This window comes from Phocoena sinus, chromosome 3, assembly GCF_008692025.1.
Source record: "Phocoena sinus isolate mPhoSin1 chromosome 3, mPhoSin1.pri, whole genome shotgun sequence".
NCBI classification, from domain to species: domain Eukaryota; kingdom Metazoa; phylum Chordata; class Mammalia; order Artiodactyla; family Phocoenidae; genus Phocoena; species Phocoena sinus.
In genome coordinates, this window is record NC_045765.1 from 77,436,762 (window position 1) to 77,459,805 (window position 23,044).

At 34.6% G+C, this 23,044-nt stretch overlaps 1 protein-coding gene across 1 annotated transcript in view; it reads right to left on the reverse strand.

Moving 5' to 3' along the window:
* Positions 1-2,310: 2,310 nt before the first annotated feature.
* The window catches only part of AP3S1 (adaptor related protein complex 3 subunit sigma 1), a 70,728-nt gene continuing 49,994 nt past the window's right edge, over positions 2,311-23,044 (reverse strand). The window contains exons 5-6 of the mRNA XM_032626589.1: positions 12,688-12,795; positions 2,311-3,028 (exon numbers count right to left, since the gene is read on the reverse strand). Of these exons, the coding sequence (XP_032482480.1) occupies positions 2,900-3,028; positions 12,688-12,795 (237 nt within the window). The 3' untranslated portion in view covers positions 2,311-2,899. The remainder of the gene's footprint in view (positions 3,029-12,687; positions 12,796-23,044) is intronic.

Genomic DNA, 23,044 nt, shown 5'->3' on the forward strand with positions numbered 1-23,044 from the left:
AAACTGAGTAAAGCAGATTGCCCTCCATAATGTGGATGGGCCTCACACAATCAGCTGAAGGCATGAATAGTATTAAAAGGCTGACCTCTGTCCAAGTATGAGAAATTCCTCCTGACTGACTGCCTTCAAGCTAGGACGTTGGCACTTTCCTGCCTTCAGACTTTGAGTTTTATAATAAATCTCTTATTTAAACAAAATCACCAACTTGATGATTTTATTTAAAAAGACTTATTATAAGGAATGCGCCCCTGTGATTATGGAAGCTTATAAGTCTCAAGGTCTGCAGGGTGAGTTGACAAGCTGGAGACCCAGAGAGCCTAAGATGGAGTTCCAGTCCAGATCTGAAGGCTGGAAAACCAGGAGAGCTGATGGTATAGTTCCAGTCTGAAGGCTGGCAGGTTTGATACACAGGATGAACCCATGTTTCAGTTCAAGACTGAAGGCAGGAAAAAGCCAACATCCCAGTTTGAAGGCAGTCAGGCAGGAGGAATTCTTTCTCACTTGGATGAGGGTCAGCCCTTTTATTCTACGCAGGCCTTCAACTGATTTGGACGAGGCCCACCCACATTAAGAAGGGCAATCTGCTTTACTCAGTCTACTGAGTTAAATGTCAATCTCATTACACACACACACACACACACACACACTACTACTACTACTGGTTCTGGAGAACCCTAATACACATACCATCAATATACTTTTTTCCATCTTGATTGTTTTTCACTTAACATTTTATACTAGGGATCAATTTTCAGCAATATAGAGAGATATTTTTCATTTTGATAGCTTCATAGGACTCCATAATGTGGATGTAATCCAGCTTTTCAACCAATCTCCTTCTAATGGACATTTGGGTCATTCCAGTCTTTTGCTATTACAACTAGTGTGGTAGTTACAATAATTTATTCAACATTTCCTTACTGGTGGGCATTTAAGATATCTCCAGTTTATTATTGTTTTATTTTTAAAAGTTGATGAAATAATTACCTTTGTATATAAAGATATCCAGTAATGCTAAGAGAATAGAGAGTTCCCAAAGTGAGTCACGGGGTATGTATGATATGTGTATTTTTGATTTTTAAAAATTTTCACAGAACTTGGCACATTCTTTTTTTTTTTAAGTTACAGTAAATTACATTCCCACGAACAATGTATGACAGTTCTTATTCCTCACATCCTCTCCAACACTGGATACTGTCACCCCTTCTAATTTTTGCTAATATGACAGGTGAAAATAAAATCTAATTGTCCTTTAAACTTGCATTCCCTGGCTACTACTAGTGAGATTAAGCATCTCTACATATTTAGTGGTCACTGAGATTTAGTTTTCTATGACTTGCCTACTTCTGTCATCTGCACATGACTGGGTTTTCTTTTTCATACTAGAATATAGTAAAAGATGAAACCCTTTTGACTATTTCTTGAGGTTAAAGTATGATCCGGCCCAGAAGTTTCCCTAATTTTGGTACATTCTAACCAAGTCAAAACTTAAATCTTTCCATAATCCACCCCCACCCCCCAAAAAAAGGGAAAAGAGAAAAGTGTGGTACTGCATATATGTCCATGAGGACAGGGACTTGTTCACCTGGCACATTCAAATGACTGAAGACCAGGGACCTCCCTTCTGCTTTGTATAACCTTCCTCTAGGACTTTTATACATCTCTGAACTGATGGAAATCCCAATAATCACAGACTGAGTTTCCTGTTGCCTCAGCAGGATGGGGCTTAGCGTCAGATTAATTTTATTTAGAACAAATAATGACTTTTCTTACACCCCAGAGCTTGGAGTAAAATTCATACATGCCACACATCTAAGGAAATGTTTCAAAAAATAATATTTGGGGAGGGAGGACTAGAACTAGAAGGAAAACCTTAGTCCAACTGGAAGAAGAATCCCACTCATGGATCCCAAGATAAGATTAAATAAGAAAATGTGGGCAAATTATGAGAAACCAGAATATGAGAGTATTAGGACTTAAGAAAGTTTTGACTTTGGGATGAAACAAGTGGGGCCCCAAAGGGTTTTGTGTTCAAAAGCAACTAAGTATTTGCTATGAAATTATTTTTCATCATCTCAGCAAGAAGGGATCAGATGCAAGACTTAAACCTATGTGTGTAAAACAGATTTTGCAATTTCTCAATATGGATTTTATAAAAAGATTTGTCATCTCCCCCTCCAGATCTCATCCTACACAATATACTATGAGATACACTACTCTTGACTTGTGAAATAATTGAGTTTTAGAATAATGAGGTTCTGAATATTAAAAATGTAAGTATAAATTAAATAAATCAACATTAACAGCTGCTTAACAGTGATAAAATATATTTTTATTTACTTCGTTGAATCAGAGGGTCATAAAAAAAATTATTGCTAAAGTAGATACCAGGCAAACAGAATGGTGCTTTAGAAGTCCAGTTACCTTGGAGTTTATTTAAACTAAGAGAAAAAGGTCATAATGTTTTCATGCAATACATACTTCGTTCTTTAAATAACAATTCTGACAAATAACAGAAAGAATTAAGGAATGCTGTATTTGTGATCCATACAAAACACCAACATTTTGGGTTATACATAATTTAAAGAAATGTCCCAAACACTTTTCAAAATACTGTAGTAGCCAATACATAGAGGCATGCCTTAGGTGGCCATAGGAATGCAGTTTAGAAAATAAAGGAAAAAATCACACTGTAACTACTCAAATTCTTCAAAATCACTGAGCAAGAAAAGCAACAATGAACTTCCATACTGATTTTACATAACTTCTATACAGTACCTTGACTTAAATCCAAGAGCAAAAGTTAAGCCTCTCCTCCTCTATTTTTGGTAAACAACTGCATGGTAAACTTAGATGACATTTCCCCCGGATTTTACCTGGGAGTGGCCTTTTAAATTTTTTATTTAAAAGAGGGCAGGTTTGGCACTTTTATACTGATGTCACCAATGTTAATATTTCTTGGGATCTCAGGAAGATTCATATTCTTTACAGCTGATACAGCACGGGCTGGAGCTCCTGCTAAGCCAGCCTGTATACAGAAGCAAATAAAAGAAAAAGAAAATGTACAGCTCAGGTGTAGCCCATCAAAAAACACTAAAACTGGAGGACAATGATAAAAGAGTTTCATAAAACAAGCTTAGAGACCAGATGGTAGTTTGAATTGGTATGGAATGGTTACTTTGAAATACTAATCTATAAAGAGAAAACAGTTGACACCTTAAAAAATACAGTGAATACATGCAATGATAACAATGTAAAGATTTAAATACAAATTAACCTGTGCTACGGAAACATCACACACAATATTCAAATGACAAAGCTAGATCTTCACCTATATTTTGATTTAACTGACTTATGATGTAAGCATAAAGCATATTTTACATTAGTTTCCTTATTAGACATCTCTTGCAACAACTGTGATAGATTTTGGGTTTTTGCTTTTCAACTGTCATTTATTATTAATATATGCTGTGAAATAAAAACTGAAAGTAATAAATCATGTTCGTTTAGTTTCTTAGGGCTAAACCCTTAAAACATTTCAAAACAATGAAGTTTTTAAAAATTATTTTTTAAAATTGTAGAGGCTCTTCTAAACTTTTCTAGGAAAGTTCTAGGACATTTAAAAAAAAAAATCAGGCTTTTAAAGTGAAGCCGTCAGGACTTCCCTGGTGGTCCAGTGGTTAAAACTTTGCCTTCTAATGCAGGGGGTGCGGGTTTGATCCCTGGTCGGGGAGCTAAGATCCCACATGCCTCGCAGCCAAAAAACCAAAACATAAAACAGAAGCAGTATTGTAACAAATTCAATAAAGATTAAAAAAACATAATAAAGTGAAGCCTCAATCCAAAGAGAACGGCTCTGCCTAAAAATGAAACTGCAAGAACAGGATCAATCCAACCCTTCAATGAATTGGTAAAAATATAATGATTAAAAAAATTTTGTCATATAAAGTAGATTCAACATATGTTCACTTTACAATATACAAATTTAGAGAAAGAAGAGCATAAATGCAAAAGGTAGGATATATATAAATAAATGAATTCTAAAATTTCCAATACCATTAGTGTACAATATTTGGCTTTCATCTTAGTTGGAAAATTTATAATTTTTGAAATAATTTTGAGGGAAAATATGCTTAAAAATAAAGAAAAATGGGGCCTCCCTGGTGGCGCAGTGGTTGAGAGTCTGCCTGCCGATGCAGGGCACACGGGTTCGTGCCCCAGTCCGGGAAGATCCCACATGCCGCGGAGCGGCTGGGCCCGTGAGCCATGGCCGCTGAGCCTGTGCGTTGGGAGCCTGTGCCCCGCAACGGGAGAGGCCACAACAGTTGAGAGGCCCGCGTACCGCAAAAAATAAATAAATAAAAAAATAATAAATAAATAAAGAAAAATGCATATATATCACTTTTCTCAAATAGCTACATCAACAGTCTTCATATTTTTATGATTTAATTTATATACCAATTAGATTTCAGCAACTTTTATTCAGGTTATGTAATAAAGCCAACAAACACATGTGAATTCAGTGTCATACATTATCTTGCACAAAAGCAATTAAGTAACAAAAACAAATCTTCTACTTTGCTTAGATTACATATATGAGACAGTGTCCATGGAATCAGAAAGATTAGTTTTAGTGTCCCTTTTTGTAATTTAGTTTTTTTCTCTCATGTAATCCTACCTCTTTTGTTAATTAAAAAATAATAATAGGGCTTCCCTGGTGGCGCAGTGGTTGAGAGTCCGCCTGCCGATGCGGGGGACGCGGGTTCGTGCCCCGGTCCGGGAGGATCCCACATGCCGCGGAGCGGCTGGGCCCGTGAGCCATGGCCGCTGGGCCTGCGCGTCCGGAGCCTGTGCTCCGCAACGGGAGAGGCCACAGCAGTGAGAGGCCCGCGTACCTCAAAAAAAAGAGGCCCGCGTACCGCAAAAAAAAAAAAAAAAAAAAAAAAAAAAAAATAATAATAATAAAGCTGTTACCTGAGAAAAATCTTGACTGATACAAAATAGGCCAGTGTAAACTATATGCTGAATAAAGGATACAAACATTGTTAAGCAATGAAATAAAAGCCATAGATTATCAAGTTAGAATTGGAAATAATAGAAAAATCAGTAAAATAGTATTTAATAATATATAGTCCACACAGGCAATGATAAGGGTGATATGGATGAAAAACTCCATACCCAATTAAAGACTGAATAGGGTTGGAGAATTCAATTTTTATAATTTAATGGAGTGTAGTTGTTTTTGATGTATAACTAAAAATTTGACTGACCTCTACATTTATACCTACCTGAAGCAATGCAGTTTTTGTTATACCCCACCTCTCTCCAACTGCCCCCCAAAAGATGTTGGAGATATAGATGAATATTATTTAGGGTAGCATGAATCATATTCAAAAGGATCTTTAACTTGATCTTTTCAAGTTCAGTGTTTAACTCCCAAAATTTAGAATGGTTTAGGATCAGAGAAGACTAATTCAAAGAGCTTCCTTTTGCTAGGAAGTATGTTGTTTGCCAAGGGAACAAAAATTATTTTACAAACTTACAGATAACCTGGAACTAAGTATCATTTTTCCAGTAGAAGGATTTTATAATTTTTCTAATTAAAAAATCAATTTGCCACTATTGCTACTTTGGAATTTCTATACAGGGTGCTAATTATGAGTAGGCTATAGAAAAGTAATGACAAGGTATTTAACTATAAACATTTTAAAAGGCATGAATTATTAGAGGATTTTATTATTGAGAAAAAGAGAGAAAAGGTAGGGTGTGTATGTGTGTGTCCATCTGTTTGTTTTACTGGATGCTATGGTTAACATTTATAAGTAGTAAAAATACTTTTTTTAGTATTAAATGTCATTGTCAAGAAGCCTTCTTTTCCAAAATACCCTGTACCATGAGTAGCTAAACTAAAGAATAAAACTTCATCCTGTTAAATGTCATTAGATTAAGTCGTTTCTTTGTGACCACAGATGGTGTTGACTGTTAGCTGCTAATGAGAATACATAAAGTCAATATAGCAATTGATTTCAACAGCATACATGTGCCAAATTCATATTATGTAAAACCAAAAGAAGTTTCTAAGTCAACAAACTACAATTTCTCTAAACATAAGCAGCAAGCCATAGACATGCAAAGGATGGTAACTACTCAGAACACGCAAATGAATCAAGAGAATCAAATTATTTCTCAAGCATGTTCAATACTTTTGTGTAGTTATGTCACAAATTTAAATGATAGTAAATTTAAAAATTGTAATGTGTACTTCAATTAAGTTTTAATTAAACTAACATTTTAAGAAATCAGATTCTTTAGAATATAAAATGTAAAGAAAAATATGAGAAGGACTGTTGATCGCTATTCAGATGCTTAAATGAGCTGTCCATGTTTATATACAAAAACTCAGGGCTTAAAAAAAAAAGACTTCATGTCACTCAGGTAGTTAACACCAGAACCGCTATAAAACACATTTCAGTTTCAGACTTCCATGAACGTGAAGTCTGAAACATTTTTATTAAAGAATAAAATGTAAAAGAGGTAATTTGCCATTAGGAAATCAGTTTGCCAACACAAAGGTATAAAGGAATTTTCATCTTAGTTAAGATTTCTTTTTAGTAGGATATACTCAAAACAAGATAACTTTCATTAAACACAATTTTTTTGAACACTAAAATTTACAGAAATTAAGTTTACCTGACTTGTTAGTGGTATGTACAATTTTAAATGTAAAAATAAGATACTTCTGACAGTACAGCATAGTTCTTATAGATTTAAGATTACACAGTTGACATAAAGGAGAAATAAAAAGAATGAAACCCTACTGGAGAAATAACTTGTTTCCATCTATGTTGTTATACTTGAGCACCACCATGGCAGGTAAACTGCAGCAACTCCACTAACAAAAACAAATACATGAATCCAAAGCAGTTAAGAGTATGAATCGGATGGAAGAATGAAGTACAGCATATAAAAGAATGGTCATGTTTTCTCTCCCATGAGATTAAATAAATTAACAGAATTAAGAGAAAGAAAACAAAATGAAGTCTGCAAGTATACCAAAATGAGGCCAAACAGAAGACTTATACAGACATACTCTCAGAAATTTCAAGCACTTGAATCACAAAGATAGTAATGGATGGATATGATTTGGTTTTGATTTTGTTTTTAAATTGCCAGACCCAAAAATAAACAAAATATGTGCAAGCGAAACTGAAAAAGCAGCATTACTAAAACATATTTCAAAGAATCTGAAGACTCCCTTTTCCTCATGCAATAAGCAATTAGCTTTCTCCAAGGGAAAAGGAAAGAACCTAGATATTTACTTCATCTAACACATAAAATTTCCTACCATCTTAAAATATTTTTTCAAGCTTGATATATAGCATAATAAGATGGTAGTTGAAATAATTTGTACATACTAAAACCTTTACCCACCCATCCTGCTGGAAGTTGCTATATGCACATTCATAATTTTGACCTAACAGCAAAGTGAAAGAACATCAACATTAATAAAACACAGTATTAAATGGTTTCAGACTCAAAATCATTAACAAAATAATGGCAGGTTTTGAAAGCATGCTTTGAGCAGAATAGAAAATGTCAATATTTGAATTTCTGAATTTAAGGCAGAATAACTTTTAAACTGGGGACAGGCTTGCTCTTTGCTTTAAAGGCAGTGCTTTAATACTGCAATTATAAACAGATTAGAAATGCTGATGACGGTCCTCTAGTAAGCAAGAACTATGGCATTTTATGAAAATTTTTATCAAAATGAGAATATTTAAAAAATTTTAAACCTTTCAGTACTAGTCATTTTATGTAATCTTAAATTACAGTTTTAATTTCTAGCATAGGATTTACCTGTGTGAAATAAATATAGCAGGCCGATGTCATTTATGGATTTAATATAAATAGTTTTGACCCTCACAAGTGACCTCAAGGGTCCTCATCATAATTTTGAATAAGAGAGTAACTGTGTGTCAAAGTAGAGGGGCAGAACCAACTCACAAGCTGACTTTCCAACATCTGTATCTTAGGGCTGCTTTTCTTGTTATCTATCTTTGAAAATAGATACTTGATTAAAAAAAAAAAAGCAAATTACTAGTTCTAGTGATGGAAGTTATAAGACCTAAGTGATTGATGGTTCTTAGAAAAAGCAATTTAACATAAATTAAAGACTGGAACATAGAAACTAGCAGTGATTGAGATCAATGGAGTAAATGAGACCATTACATATTTTCTATTCCCAGGATAAAGTAATACAGATCCAGGGTCCAAAAGTGGTGTCCCTAGCTTCATGATACATAGCCCACTAACTTGGGATAAGAAATTGTAAAGCTACCTGTATGTTGCTGCTTCTTAAACACATCCAGAACGTAGTAATTTAGTGTCTAAGAAGCAATGCCAAATTCCCAGTGGCATTTTTCTAATTACTAAAGTGGTTAACCTAACTTGTTAAGTTTACACATTTTTTCCTTGCAAGGCACTCAATAAAGTATTCTCATTTTGAAATTTTTAAATGGAAGTATATGAACATTTTCATTTTCTTGAAATGTTTTTGTACAAAGAAGTTGTTCATCACCGTCTCTACATGGAAATGTTTAAAGAGTAATTCACACAGGTAACTTATGGTGTGAAAAATGCACAGGAACTAGCAGACAAAATTTAGTTTTGTACAGCTAGGAGTCTATTTAAAACATTTCCAAGTTTTGCCAATACGCTTTGCAAAAATTTTCAGGGTTTACTATACCTTATTGAGTCTTACTATGATATGCTTGGATATCAGAAGGTTGCTACAGTGAAAATACATTTTATTTTGGTCAATATATTTAATTCCATGTTTTAGAGTATTTATTTCTATTTTAGAAGATTTCTGATCTTACTTTTTGTTGGCTACTTCTAATATTCACCTGTTAGTCAAAACTGCAAAAGCAATTGTTAAGACCTTGGAACTGAAAACCATTAGGTCCGGGGAAGGGGACTATTTAACAGTCACTGTTCTAAGCCTTTACCAGTTCCCACTTTGTATGCTAATCTCTAAAGGCTCAGCTTTTGGTTTTTAAATTCACAGCTTCCAAAACCCAGCATACAATTTTATGTTAGAATCCTAATTTAGAAACATGGGGGAAAAAAATCTGTGAGAGTTAAATTAAGGTTCTGCCATATGATGCTAAAAATAAACTCTGATTTACATACAAAGTAAATTGTCATTTCTACAAATGTAATTTGTCAGTTAAATGACAATGTTTTAAAAAAAAGAACAAAAAAACTTAAACTTTCCTTTTACAATGCAGGCACACAAAACAGAACAAACATGACATCAATGATATACTAGTAAAATACACTAAGTCCAATAAAAGATGAATAAACTACAAGGAGAAACTAGAATGGAAAATAGGCTACAGGGACTATATGGGTTCATTAACACAAAGAATTTTTGAGTCTGGCCTAAATAATTAATTGCCTTTGACATCATTTTGCTTTCCCTTTGTTAAAATACATTTTTCTCAAAGTCAGCAATACCTTGTCTACCTGTCCTGTCTGGGAGATTGAAAGATAAAGGTCTGTAAGAGAGAAGAATGGAAAGAGCTAGAAAGATCAGGATGTTCGGAAAAAAGAGGACTGACTTTTAAAAAGTAGTGACTAAATTCAGACCCATTTATTCATCTTGAAAATCACATGAAATACATAAAGGCTAACAAGTCTCCCCAACCCCACCCCTCTACCTCCACCCCCAGGGAGTCCTTTTACTCCTAGGCAGATTCCTGAGTGCCTCTTACACTTCCCCCAAATCCCACCAACCTCCCAGCTTAAATCCTCCTTTCCCAAGATCCCAATGTTATAGTAAACCATTTATCTATCAAAGCAGGATAGATGAAAATATATTCAGCGCATATCTTTGCTTCTCGTCTCTTTAAAGATCTGGGTGATCTTTGCTTCTACCTGTCTAGGTAATGGGAATTAAACTGGTTCACTTTTGACTGTTACCAGAAATATACTACTTTTAAGATAAAATAATAAAATCTTTGATTTCTGACAAAGTAAAGGCGACTCGATACATCCATGTTATATTTTAAAAGCTGTATCTTAATTATATCCAGGCTTCTTAAAAGATAAATGATATTCTAAACATTACTTAAATTAATTTTTAAAACATGATAAACAGGTCTTTTCATCAATCATGGTATTCTGAATTTTAAGATTTGCTTTGTAGCTTTTTGCTTACATAATACATTTTAACTAAAATTTTGTAAGAGTAAGATTAATAAAAGCTTATAGCTTGCTCTCAAATAATTTTGGATTATTCTGCAGTCATATATTTGGTAGATATAACCAGTTTAAATAACATGGAAAAGGAACCCATATGAAAACTCTTGACATTTCACTGCATCTGGAATAAAGCTGGTAGCCTTCCAAACACACTTAATATATATGAAAATTTCTGAAAAATTACATAAAATCAACATTATTTCAACACAATTTCTTAAAGTATGATCAGAACTGTATGGCTTCACCGTGACTCAAAATTCTACTTTATGAGGAAAATATTAGCAGACATCACACATAGAGAAACACTTGATAAACATATGTTGGTTTATCCATCAGATTTAAAACATACTTTTTTTGTAAAGGAGAAAAAGAAAAACTAATTTGGTAGCAGATAACAATTGATTATACATGTTAAAAGACAATCAGTGGATGAAAAACAAATATTCACCAGTATTCAAAACCATTTTAAATAGCATGTTTCTGTTAAAGGACTTTAAGTTATAATGTTCTTATAACTATTTCCACTAAAAATGTAAATTCTTTATTTTACTGCTCTTTATAGATTAAAAAAAACTGGCTCATTAACAAAGTTTTACTGGACAATCAAAAAGCAAATATCCATTATGTAATTATTACAGGTCCTTCATGACTTCTGTCAATATTATATACAGCAAACCTAAGGAGGAAAAGGTGGGCAGGCGGGAGGAAGGGCACCACCAATGGAAAGGAGTTAAATACCTGGAAATGTGATAATTCCAGACAAGAGGTCGATATATTTTTACAGATGATTACATGGAATTCACAAATTACCACATATCCACTCATTTTAGACTAATTATTAATGGATTGTATCACTGTCTGTCTCTTGGCATTTAAAATCTATAACCATATAGTTTTGTAAAGCAAGGTTCAACAGACATAAATTTCAAGTTATCATTTTAAGACTTTAAAAACTATAGCTTAGTGTTTATGGTAAACCTTTTGCCATATTGAACAATACACTGCAAGCCAACTCTAGTAAATAATATTCTTAGTCCTTTTCCTTGTCCTAAAACAAGATTTTCTCTATTAATCTAGTTTGTTTTCCTTTTTCAAAAATCAGTATTTTAAAAATTGGCTGTAGAACACACAAAATATATACAATTACTTAAAAAGAATCATAATTTTAAGCTCTTCCCCATTACAACCCTCTCCTTTGGGAAACCAAGGAGGATGATAACTTGAGATAAAGAGAAATTAAGGACTATTTTAATTTAAAACAGAACATTGGAAAATGTTTTTATACAAAACCTCAACTGTTTCTAATCCTCAGATTTCAGATTTATCCACCATCCTGTGTTTCATTCCATTCCAATGAGCACAGCATTTTAAGCTGATCTTTTGAAAAGCCAACAAGATAAAAATTCTTCAGAACTCACCTGTTGTAAATTAATGCTAGCATATTTTTAATATCTTTCTGCTTTTATAGTAATATTTACTTTAGATCAACCAAATAACTGTACTAATAATTATAAATAAAATTAGTTTTCTGCATTATGACTATAAATACCAAAGGTAAGAGTATCCTCAAACATGTGTAGTATTGAATGAGATATCAAGACTATTCATCTTTCTAAATTTCTGTATAGCAATAAGAAACAACCAAAATCATGTAAACTTGAGAGGCTCAGCTACAGCACCTGGTACTGATATTCAGCCTTGTTATTGAGGGAAGAGTCATACAATTCTAAAGTAGAGTTTTACAAAAGGCTAAACTGCTGGTTGGTCTTCATTCACTCAATTTAGCAGCACAAAGTTAGCTGTATATAACTAACCAAATCTTTCTCTTCTAGAATGCAATAAAAGCCATGAATACGTGTATCATTATATGGAATGTATGATTTAGCTAACTTGTCAGTGACCTTTGGGAAGGATCCAGAATTAAAAGATTAGAGCATTGAATTTCTTTTTTCAATGTGCACTCAGGCCTACTAAGCACCCATTATAACATTACTTCTTTATGAGAATTCCATTTTCTCTCCTTTCCTTTTGCAGAAATAGTTTTATAAAACACTAAATTTATATATCTTTAGAAAACCAGTTCTAAGACCTCCTTGATAATTAATGACTAAGGTTTAATAACAAATATTGATTGCATTATTCATAATTTCTTTTTTAAGCAACAAGAATTGGGAATTTTATTCATTACCCAAAGCAATTACGACTGTGGCTAAAAGAATACACAAAACTATTTGGTGGGTAGTGGTCACAGAACATTTAACATACTAAAATGTGTATATTCCACTTCTTTTTAAAATTGAATAAGCATACCAGCTGTACCTAAAGGGTGATACTGAAGGACAAACAGTGAAAGCTACAAATCATGCATAATTTATGATCATGCTTACTACCTTCATTAACTAAAGCACTTTCCATTCTTACCTCAGATTTCTCCAGTTTATTTTGTGCATCAATTTGTGTAACAATCTCATTCATGTTGGTCTCCAATACCATTCCCCCCATCACCATTTCTGCAAGAATATTGTGAACCTAAGAAAGAAAATTCACTATAAGAATGTTTCATGATCCCAGTAATTTTTCTTTCAAGTACTGCTGTTTTATGAGCTGTAAAACAAAAATAATTTGGAGTGAAGACTCATAATACACTTATGTCACTACTGTGAAGCCTTAGGCAATTATACAAACCTCTTTAAATCTTAGTTTAATGAGCTGTAAAACAGAGATAATAATAGTATCTCCTTCACAGACTGATGGAAAGATTAAGTGAGGTCAGTGACCATGGAAGTGCGCAAAACAAAGTAAATAATCAATAAACATTAGCTACCATGATAGTATCAGGATTAATGCTAAAAAAAAAAAATGACCCATAAGGGCCTTTTATACCTGATTCTTAGTCTGTAATTATTAAGTTGTTTTATGCTCAAGGTACTCAATGAGGCTATGTGGCATTCCTACAAGCTCTAGATTTAAAATGAAGTAAAAGTTTCATTATATCATAGGTACTTTAATAACGCTTTTACCCCAAAGCCCTCTCTATATATCTAATTACTCAGATTTTTTATGATCAAATACATCTTACAATGACAAAAAACAACATTTTCCATTGGGGAGAAAAACTATAACCCAGGTGTTTTGTCATAAGGTATTTTACTGGATCAAAAATCACCAAGTCAAAGCTGGAGTGTCACAGAACAGTATACTGTGCTATAATTTTTAAAAAGCAATGTGGCAGCATTAAGAATGGAGACTCTGAAATTAGAAAGGTATAAATACTGACTCTATCACTTATTAGTTGTATACCCTTCAGAAGTTAGTTACTTGACCTCTCTGTTACCTTATCTGTAAAAGAGAGGTAGAAATAGTATGGGTACCTCATAGAATTATCATAAGGATTAAATAAATTCAAGTGAAGCACCTAATAGGTGCTTAAAAAATAAAACCTAATAGGTATTTTAAACAAAAACTTTTAAAAATTAAATATATAATTATACTGATTGATTTTCATTCCTTTTTAAGTTTTCATGCAAATGTACTCATGATTTTTAAAATTCCTATTATTTATTAATGTTTCATTTTGGAAAGATGGACACCTCACATACCAATTTTGAAGAATTACAGAAATTACTTTTCCTTAGCAAACAAAACCAGAAGCTACAATTGTTTTAAACAATAGTGCTAAATATCATCACTTCTACTACTATCTTTTCTGTTACTAGATACCATTTATTAAAACTCTGTTTTGATGCTGCACTTACAGTATCTGATTTAATTCTCACATTAACCTTTGTTACAGCTGAGAGAATAAACCAGCTCACTCAAGACGCATAAGCTAATATGTGGCAAATCAATGACTCAAACCTAAATCTGAGTGATCCAAGTCCAATACTTTGCTTTCTTCTGTTAACAATAATAAATGAAATTGATACAGCAAATCATAATCTACGAAAATTCAATTAAAGGTCAAGAAGATAACTAGGTGATAAAATAAAATTCCCTTATAATAGCTAATAGGTACTGTATGCATAAAAAGTGTTCAGAAAGAAAGGCCATGGCCAGGGGACAGAGATTCATTAAAACTTCTGTTTTAGCAGTGGAAATTCCTCTTTTCTTTTTAAAACAAATTCTTATGCAATAGCGTGACTTATATGCTGATAGAAGTGTAACAACTCCACCACCCCCGTTTTGCTCAGGCTTTCTTATGGGTTCATCCCTACATATACATTGTACTATTGCCTTTCGAAACATCTCAGAACACAAGCACTAGATTGGTGGAAACTACAGATTTCAGTAATACTGAAATATCTACCAACTTTAGAGGTAACAAAATATGGGCAGCCTACAAATGTGGGTCGTATGTAAGAAATTCTAAGAAATGAATGTAAATTTGTCCTTAAAGTAAAAATAATTCCTATGAAAGCCAGTTCAGATCCAGAAGAGACAGAAACTAGTATTGAAGGGCCTGTGAGCTAAATTCTTAAACATAATCTCACTTATTATAAAGATAATAAATGCCTAAAGAGTGTATTCTCAGTGAGGAGGTACAACACGTTACGTAGAAATTTAAGGAGAGGGCTTCCCTCGTGGCACAGTGGTTAAGAATCCGCTTGCCAATACAGGGGACACGGGTTCGAGCCCTGGTCCGGGAAGATCCCACATGCTGCAGAGCAGCTAAGCCTGTGTACCACAACTACTGAGTCTGCAAGCCACAACTACTGAGCCCATATGCCACAACTACTGAAGCCTGCATGCCTAGAGCCCATGCTCCACAACAAAGAGAAGTCACCACAATGAGATGCCCACATAAAGAGTAGGCAACAAAGAGTAGGCCCTGCTCGCTGCAACTAGAGAAAGCCCACGCACAGCAACGAAGACCCAACGCAGCCAAAAATAAATAAATAAAATAAATTGAAATAAATAAATAAGAAATTTAAGGAGATAAACATCGTGGGAATGAGAACTATTAATTGGGAGGCTACTCCAATGCTATTCAGGTTATGGTGTCCAAAGTAAGGTATGTCACATGAGGAGGGGAAATTAAGAAGGTGAACATGTCTACTGATAGAAAAATTCATGTTCCAACAATTGAGAAGAATTTTTGGCAGACTTAATATGAGAAAGAGGATGATAAAGCTCTGCTTTTAGCTTAGCCCTAACTCATATGGTTGACATATTTCAGTATTTATAAATTTTACTTAAAACAGATTTTTATGGAAATAAAAGGGTAACAATTTGCTTATAATACAACTCATCTACTAAACTGCTTTGATGTTCACCAAAAAGTTCAACGAGTTTTCACTCTCTCTTATGAATTTTTATAGGTATTTAAGTGTTTAAAAAGTGACAAATACCACACTAACTGTATTTTTGCCTTTTTCTTCTGGACATAGACCGTAACTTCTAAATTTCATTTTTATTTTTTTAAATCACAATATAAGCCATACAGAAACTTATATATAAAAATAGTCTCTACCATCCTCTGCTTCTGTTATTAGGTCCCTCTAAAGATAATCACAGTTAATTGTATCTTATATATCCTTCTAGAAAACTTGTTATGCATATACTTGTTATATGTGTGTGTGTATATATCTAATGTACACAAATGAGATCACATTGCACACATTATTCCCACAGTTCTACAAGAAAATAAAGATTGAATTGTCGGTGCTTTGTGACCACCTAGAGGGGTGGGATAGGAAGGGTGGGAGGGAGGGAGACGCAAGAGGGAAGAGATATGGGGATATATGTATATGTATAACTGATTCACTTTGTTATAAAGCAGAAACTAACACACCATTGTAAAGCAATTATACTCCAATAAAGATGTTAAATGGGGAAAAAAAAAGAATGACAAAAAAACCAACTGAATTGAAAGTTAGAGGCAAGAGAAAATGAGCATTATGAGTTAATAAAATAATAAAAGTTACTGGAGCCAGATATATGTACAAGAATAAGAATGATCAATGAAACTGTTGGTAAGAGCAAAGAAAAATACAAAACTAAAACGGTGAATCTACACTATTATCACACACCTAAAAATGAGAAATATACAGATTCCTCAGAAATATTGGTAAGTTATTAAATGAACAAATGAGAGGAACAGAACGATATCTATAATATGGTCCCACTGAGGTATACTAAAAAAATTACACACACTTGGATATACCCAGAAAAATTTTGGAAAGGCACGAAAATAATTAGAAAAAAAAAGACTTTATTTTTTTAAGAGCAGTTTTAGGTTCACAACAAAATTAAGAGGAAGGTACAGAAACTTTCCCATACATACAGCCTGGCCTCTGACATACACAGCTTACCCAGAGTGGTAAATATATTACAACTGATGAACCTACACTGACACATCATAATCACCCAAAGTCATAGTCTACCTCAAGAGCTCTCTTTTGGTGGTGTACATTCTATGGGTTTGGATAAATATGATATATACCTACCATTATGGTATCACACAGAGTATCCTAAATATCCTCTATGCTCCACCTATTCACCCATCCCCCTCCCTCCCCAAGCCTGACAACCACTAATCTTTTCAGTATATGCATAGTTTTACCTTTTCCAGAATGTCATATAGTTGGAATCACACAGTATATAGCCTTTTCTGATTGGTTTCTTGCACTTAGTAATATGCATTTTAAGGTTCCTCAATGTCTTTTCATAGTTTGATAGTTCATTTATTTTTAGCACTGAATAAAATTCCATTGACTGAATATAACACAGCTTGTTTGTCCATTTACCTACTGAAGGACATCTTGGTTGCTTTAAAGTTTTGGCAACTATGAAAAGAGTTGCTATAAACATCCATGTGCAGGTTTTTGTATAGACATAAGTTTTCAACTCTTTTGGGTACATACCACAGAGCACGATTGCTGGATTGCATGATAAGAGTATGTTTAGTTTTTTAAGGCATCGCCAAACTGTCTTCCAAAGTGACTGTATCATTTTGCATTCACACCAGAAATGAATGAGAATTCCTGTTGCTTCACATCCTTACCAGCATTTGGCGTTGTCAGTATTCTGGATTTTGGCCATTCCAATAGGTATATAATGTGCTGCAAATATTTTTTTAATAGATAGTAGTTGCCTAAAGAATGGGATTGGAGGACTGAGGAAGAAAGGAGACTTAGCTTTCTTTCATAGTTTTTGTTTGTTTGTTTATTTGTTTTGAAAACTTTTAACATGAGCATATATTACTTAAAAAAAAAACACCTTCCTAAAGAGTAAGAGAGATCATTCAGGGAACAATATTAAAGGCAATGGCCATGTACCTATTTAAGTTATTTATTTATTTATTTATTATTATTATTATTTTTTTTGCGGTATGCGGGCCTCTCACTGTTGTGGCCTCTCCTGTTGCGGAGCACAGGCTCCAGGCACGCAGGCTCAGTGGCCATGGCTCACGGGCCCAGCCGCTCCGTGGCATGTGGGATCTTCCCGCACCGGGGCACGAACCCGTATCCCCTGCATCGGCAGGGGACTCTCAACCACTGCGCCACCAGGGAAGCCCCTATTTAAGTTATTTAAGAGGTAGCTCAAAGGTGTTGAATATTTGTTAGTGATAAGAGAAGCACGCCACTTTTTACATGTGTTAAACAAGAAGTCTTTTTATGTGTCAATGCAGAACCTGAGACTTTGGCTTAAAACTACTGTAACACATAAGATTAAGTGGTCTCTATATTATTTTATTATTATTTACAAAATATTATAATGCACACAGTTGGCATCTAATAAATATTAGATGCCAACACTTCTTTCTTCAAAATCATTTATCTCAATTATCTTAAAATTCAAAAGTTAAAAGAACACGGCATTTTTTGTACTTAGTCTAACTACCCCATCAGTAAACCATATTTATTAAATATTTACATACAGTGCTTACAGACAGCAGCATCTTAGTTGAGTAAAGCCTACATAACCATTGGAGAGTAAATGAAGATTAAATCAAATACATTTCACTTTTTACTGTTTTGTTTTGTTTTTTTTGTCACACTGCACAGCATGTGAGATCTTAGTTCCCCGACCAGGGATCGCACCCACCCTCCCTGCATTGGAAGCATGGAGTCAACCACTGGATCACCAAGGAAGTCCTACATTTCACTTTTTAACAGTTACAGGTCAACCAGGCAGAACCGAGCATCTAAAAACAAAAAAATGAAAGGAAGTCAAATTACATAGAGCCCTTTCTATGGATTGTCACTTGTTTTCAAAGAATAAAGCTACTTTGCTATAATTTATGCTAGAAATGAGGTCCTTTGCACCAAACATCTTTTAATTTGACTACATTAATATCTTACTACAGGGGTGGTCAAGTAAAATATGGCATATACGTTCTACACAATATTTCACTTAAGAATAAAGCTGATACATATATATTGATATGGAAGGATCTAAAGAGAGATGAAGTTAATAGAGCAAGGCATAGAACATTATGTGAAATAAAAACATGCTTTATCACTCACTGAACCAAGAGAACTATGCATATCTTTGGAAACATATAGAAAGAAAGTCTGGAAGCCTACCTAGACAAACTATTAAGAGAAATTACTTCACGGAAGTGGGGTAGCGGTTAATAGGTATAAGGAAGGGGACAAGGTAAGAAGAACTTTCATGTTTAATCATATAGCCTTCAGTACTATTTGACTTCTTTGTTTCAAGAAATTTAAGTATTATTATTGTAATTTTAAAATAACAAAATATATGAATAACACTGTAATGTTAATGGTTTGTGTCTGTGAGACAGACAAAGACACAGACACAGGCAGACAGACACCACACATCTTCCTAAAACAATTACTTGAGGACTGGGGTAAGGACATATTCTTCACATAACCCTGCAAAGTGTTAAGCACTCAATAAATATTTTGTAAAATGTGTTTTGCAAGGAACACCTCCCTCTTCTCCTCTTGAAAAAGAAAACTGAACAGGAGTTTTAAAAGGGGTTGAAGGGGAGGCAAAGCAGAGTTATAAGTCTACTCTAAAGTCCATAATACTGTAAGAAATGTTTTTTTTATTATTAAGAAAATAACTGATTTTGATGAAATGACACATTATTTTAAATATGTTAGCAAATTTCCATTTATGTACCTGTGGGTCATACTCTTACTAATTTGATAATAAAATGTTAATACATGTATTTTCTAATAAAAATTTAAATAATGTACCTCAAGTAATCTATTAATACCTGTATTTATAATTCTAAATGGTCTAAACCTCACTTCATATTTTGATATTTCTTCAAATGTAAGTACAATTGATCATAAAAAACATCATTACTTTACATACCACTGAAAAGGAAAAGTGCTGACAATTAAATTATGACAAGCAGCCAACCTCGCTGCCTCAACCCCGCCAGGGTAGCGGCCAAGCAGAGGGCTGTTGGGGGCAAGGTACGCATGGGGTCTTCAGATGCCTGCCTCCCACCCATCTGCTGTTGCCAGACCAGTGGGAGGACAGAGCGACCTACTCCACTGCTCTAGGGACTTTCCTGGTGGCGCAGTGGTTAAGAACCCGCCTGCCAACGCAGGGGACACGGTTCGAGCCCTGGTCTGGAAAGGTCCCACATGCCGTGGAGCAACTAAACCTGTGCACCACAACTCCTGAGCCTGCACTCTAGAGCCCATGAGCCACAACTACTGAGCCCTCGTGCCACAACTACTGAAGCCCGCATACCTAGAGCCCATGCTCCGCAACAAAAGAAGCCACCGCAAGAAGAAGCCCGTGCACCACAACAAAGAGTAGCCCCCACTTGCTGCAACTAGAGAAAGCCTGTGCGCAGCAACGAAGACCCAATGTGGCAAAAGAAAATAAATTTAAAAAATAAAATGTAACTACCAGAAAAAGTAAAAAAAAATTATGGCAAGCTATAGAATTGTAAATGCATACTGATCTCAAAAATGTTAAAATGTGAAAGAAAATCAGCATTTTTAACAAAGTATGATATTTTCTTGTCATGCTTTAGCTCTATGGGTATTTATAAATAAAAGCTATAATGAAAAAATTTAAGTAAGAAAATGGATGTCTTTGGGTTTTACTGGAGTCACTACCAACATTTAAAAAAAGAAGCTTAGCTTCAGAAATACATCCTCTCAAAATATATTTATCAGAACTTCATTAAATCTAAAAATATATTAAATTTTTGTATAATTATTCTCCAACAGGATAGCTGACATATCAAAGTGTTATATAAATCAAAACTTTCACCTGGGGACTTCCCTGGTGGCACAGTGGTTAAGAATCCGCCTGCCAATGCAGGTGACACAGGTTCGATCCCTGGTCCAGGAAGATCCCACATGCTGCGGAGCAACTAAGCCCTTGCACCACAACTACCGAGCCTGAGCTCTAGAGCCAGCGAGCCACAACTACTGAGCCTGTGTGCCGCAACTACTGAAGCCTGTGCGCCTAGAGCCCGTGCTCCACAACTAAGAGAAGCCACTGCAGTGAGAAGCCCGCGCACCACAATGAAGAGTAGCCCCCACTCGCTGCAACTAGAGAAAACCCGCATGCAGCAATGAACACAGCCAAAAAATCAAAACAAAACAAAACTTTCACTTGATAATATCATTAACCTGAAGAAAGTGTTTGCTAAGGAAATAATCAGTGCTACAGGTATGTGGATATCTTGAGATTGATGCAGTTGAGCAGGTTCTCCTGCTAAAGAGCATAATCCCCACACAAACTTCTCTCTTCTTTAATATTATATCATGAAAGAGAAGTCTAAAGTATGACAATTTTGTAAGTAATTTTGAAAGGAATTAAGAGTATATTTTGTTAGCCATCAAAATTTTGATAAAATTTTCAAGACAAAATAGAAAGGTTAAGTATATAACATACTTTAACATACTATAATATACTAATAATAATGAGGCATTTGTTAATTGCTGACCAATGGAAAGCAACAGTGGTATAGTAATTTAAAGCAACAGGTAAAGGAATTCCCTGGTGGTCCAGTGGTTAGGATGCAGTGCTTCCACTGCAGGGGCACAGGTTTAATCCCTGATCGGGGAACTAAGATCCCACAAGCCGTGCTGTGTGGCCAAACAAAAAACAAAAATAAATAAATAGAGTAATAGGTAAGAGTGATTCTATTTCGTTACACAATGCATTTTATACTCACACTGAATATGAATGTTTCAAATCGGAAAATTCAAAATATTCAAGTCTGAAAAACTAGAAAGCTGTTCTACTTGCTATTCTATATTTTGGGTTGATTATACAGAAATCCTTTTTAAAGGCTGCTTATCATAAGGGTCATGGATGCTCATTAAAAGACCTTAGGGGCTTCCCTGGTGGTGCGGTGGTTGAGAGTCCGCCTGCCGATGCAGGGGACATGGGTTCGTGCCCCGGTCTGGGAAGATCCCACATGCCGTGCAGCGGCTGGGCCCGTGAGCCATGGCCACTGAGCCTGTGCGTCCAGAGCCTGTGCTCCACAACGGGAGAGGCCACAACAGTGAGAGGCCCGCGTACCGAAAAAAAAAAAAAAAAAAGAAAAAAGACCTTAAAATATTCCTGGCTTACGTGTTATTGTTGACTTGTATTTTAATGCTACAATTTTTTTTCATTTTAATCTCATAAGTACTTTAAGAGTCAATGTTCTTTTATCCTTACCCACAAATTTACTTCTTTCTTTGCTCTTCTTCCCTCTTCAACTCACTCCTTATATTTCAGATTTCTTTCCATGTAAATTGCCCTCTTTAGAATTTCCTTTAGTCCAAAGGCTTGCTGGTTGCAAATTCCCTCATTATTTCTCAAATAATGTTTGTATTTCACCCATAATCTTGAAAGATGGTTTTGCTAATTTTAGAACTACAGTTGACAGTTACTTTCTTTCAACACAACATCTTCTAACTTCTGTGGTTGCTGTTGAGAATTCACTTCCCAGTCTGACCACTGCTCTTGTGAAAGTAATATGTCTTTTATTTCTGGATGATTTTAAGAGCTCTCTCTCTGCTATTCAATTTTACTATCATTAGTCTATGTGTAGATTTCTTTTTATTTATTCTGCTTGTGATTCTTTTATCTGTGGATTGGCATCTTCCATTAATTCTGGAAAATTCTCGGCCATTAGATACTCAGATATTGAATATGCCTCGTTCTTTCTCTCTTTTTCATTAGATATTTCTTGCTCTATCTTCCCTGACCTGTAAACTATATTTCACATTTTCAGGCTTTCTTGTCCTTTTATGCTGCATTATGGACAATGTATTCTACCTTTCTATTTACTCAGATATGTTTATGTTTAAATCCATCCACTGAAAATTTTAATTTTGACATTTTTCTCTTCTAGAAATTTCATTAATTTCTTTTTCAAATCATCTAAGTTTTTAAAAAGTACTTTTATTTACTGCAATTTTTTTTATCAGGTTTGACTTTCTAACAACTTGCTCACTAGAAGGGGGGTGCCAAGCATTTGACTAGTGCTGGCAGGTGAGGGTGAAGCCCTGCATGTCTGGCTTTGAATGGCCCAGCCAGGAGCTGGGTTATAGAAAGGAAGGATTAAGCAAATTAAGTAAATGCATTAACAATAATACAAACAATAGGAATGAGAATAATCTCTCACTGTCAGAGAAGTGCAGATATGGAAAAGATGAAGGCTAGAATAAATTCTGTAGAGTTGCACTAGACGCTGGGGTATTAAGAAGAACTCAATGATTTTTAATATATATAAAGATATAGAAATAGGCAGGTGTGTGTGTGTGTGTGTGTGTGTGTGTGTGTGTGTGTGTGTACATACATCTATTTCCTAGCTTGGTTCACTGAGAACCAGAAGTAA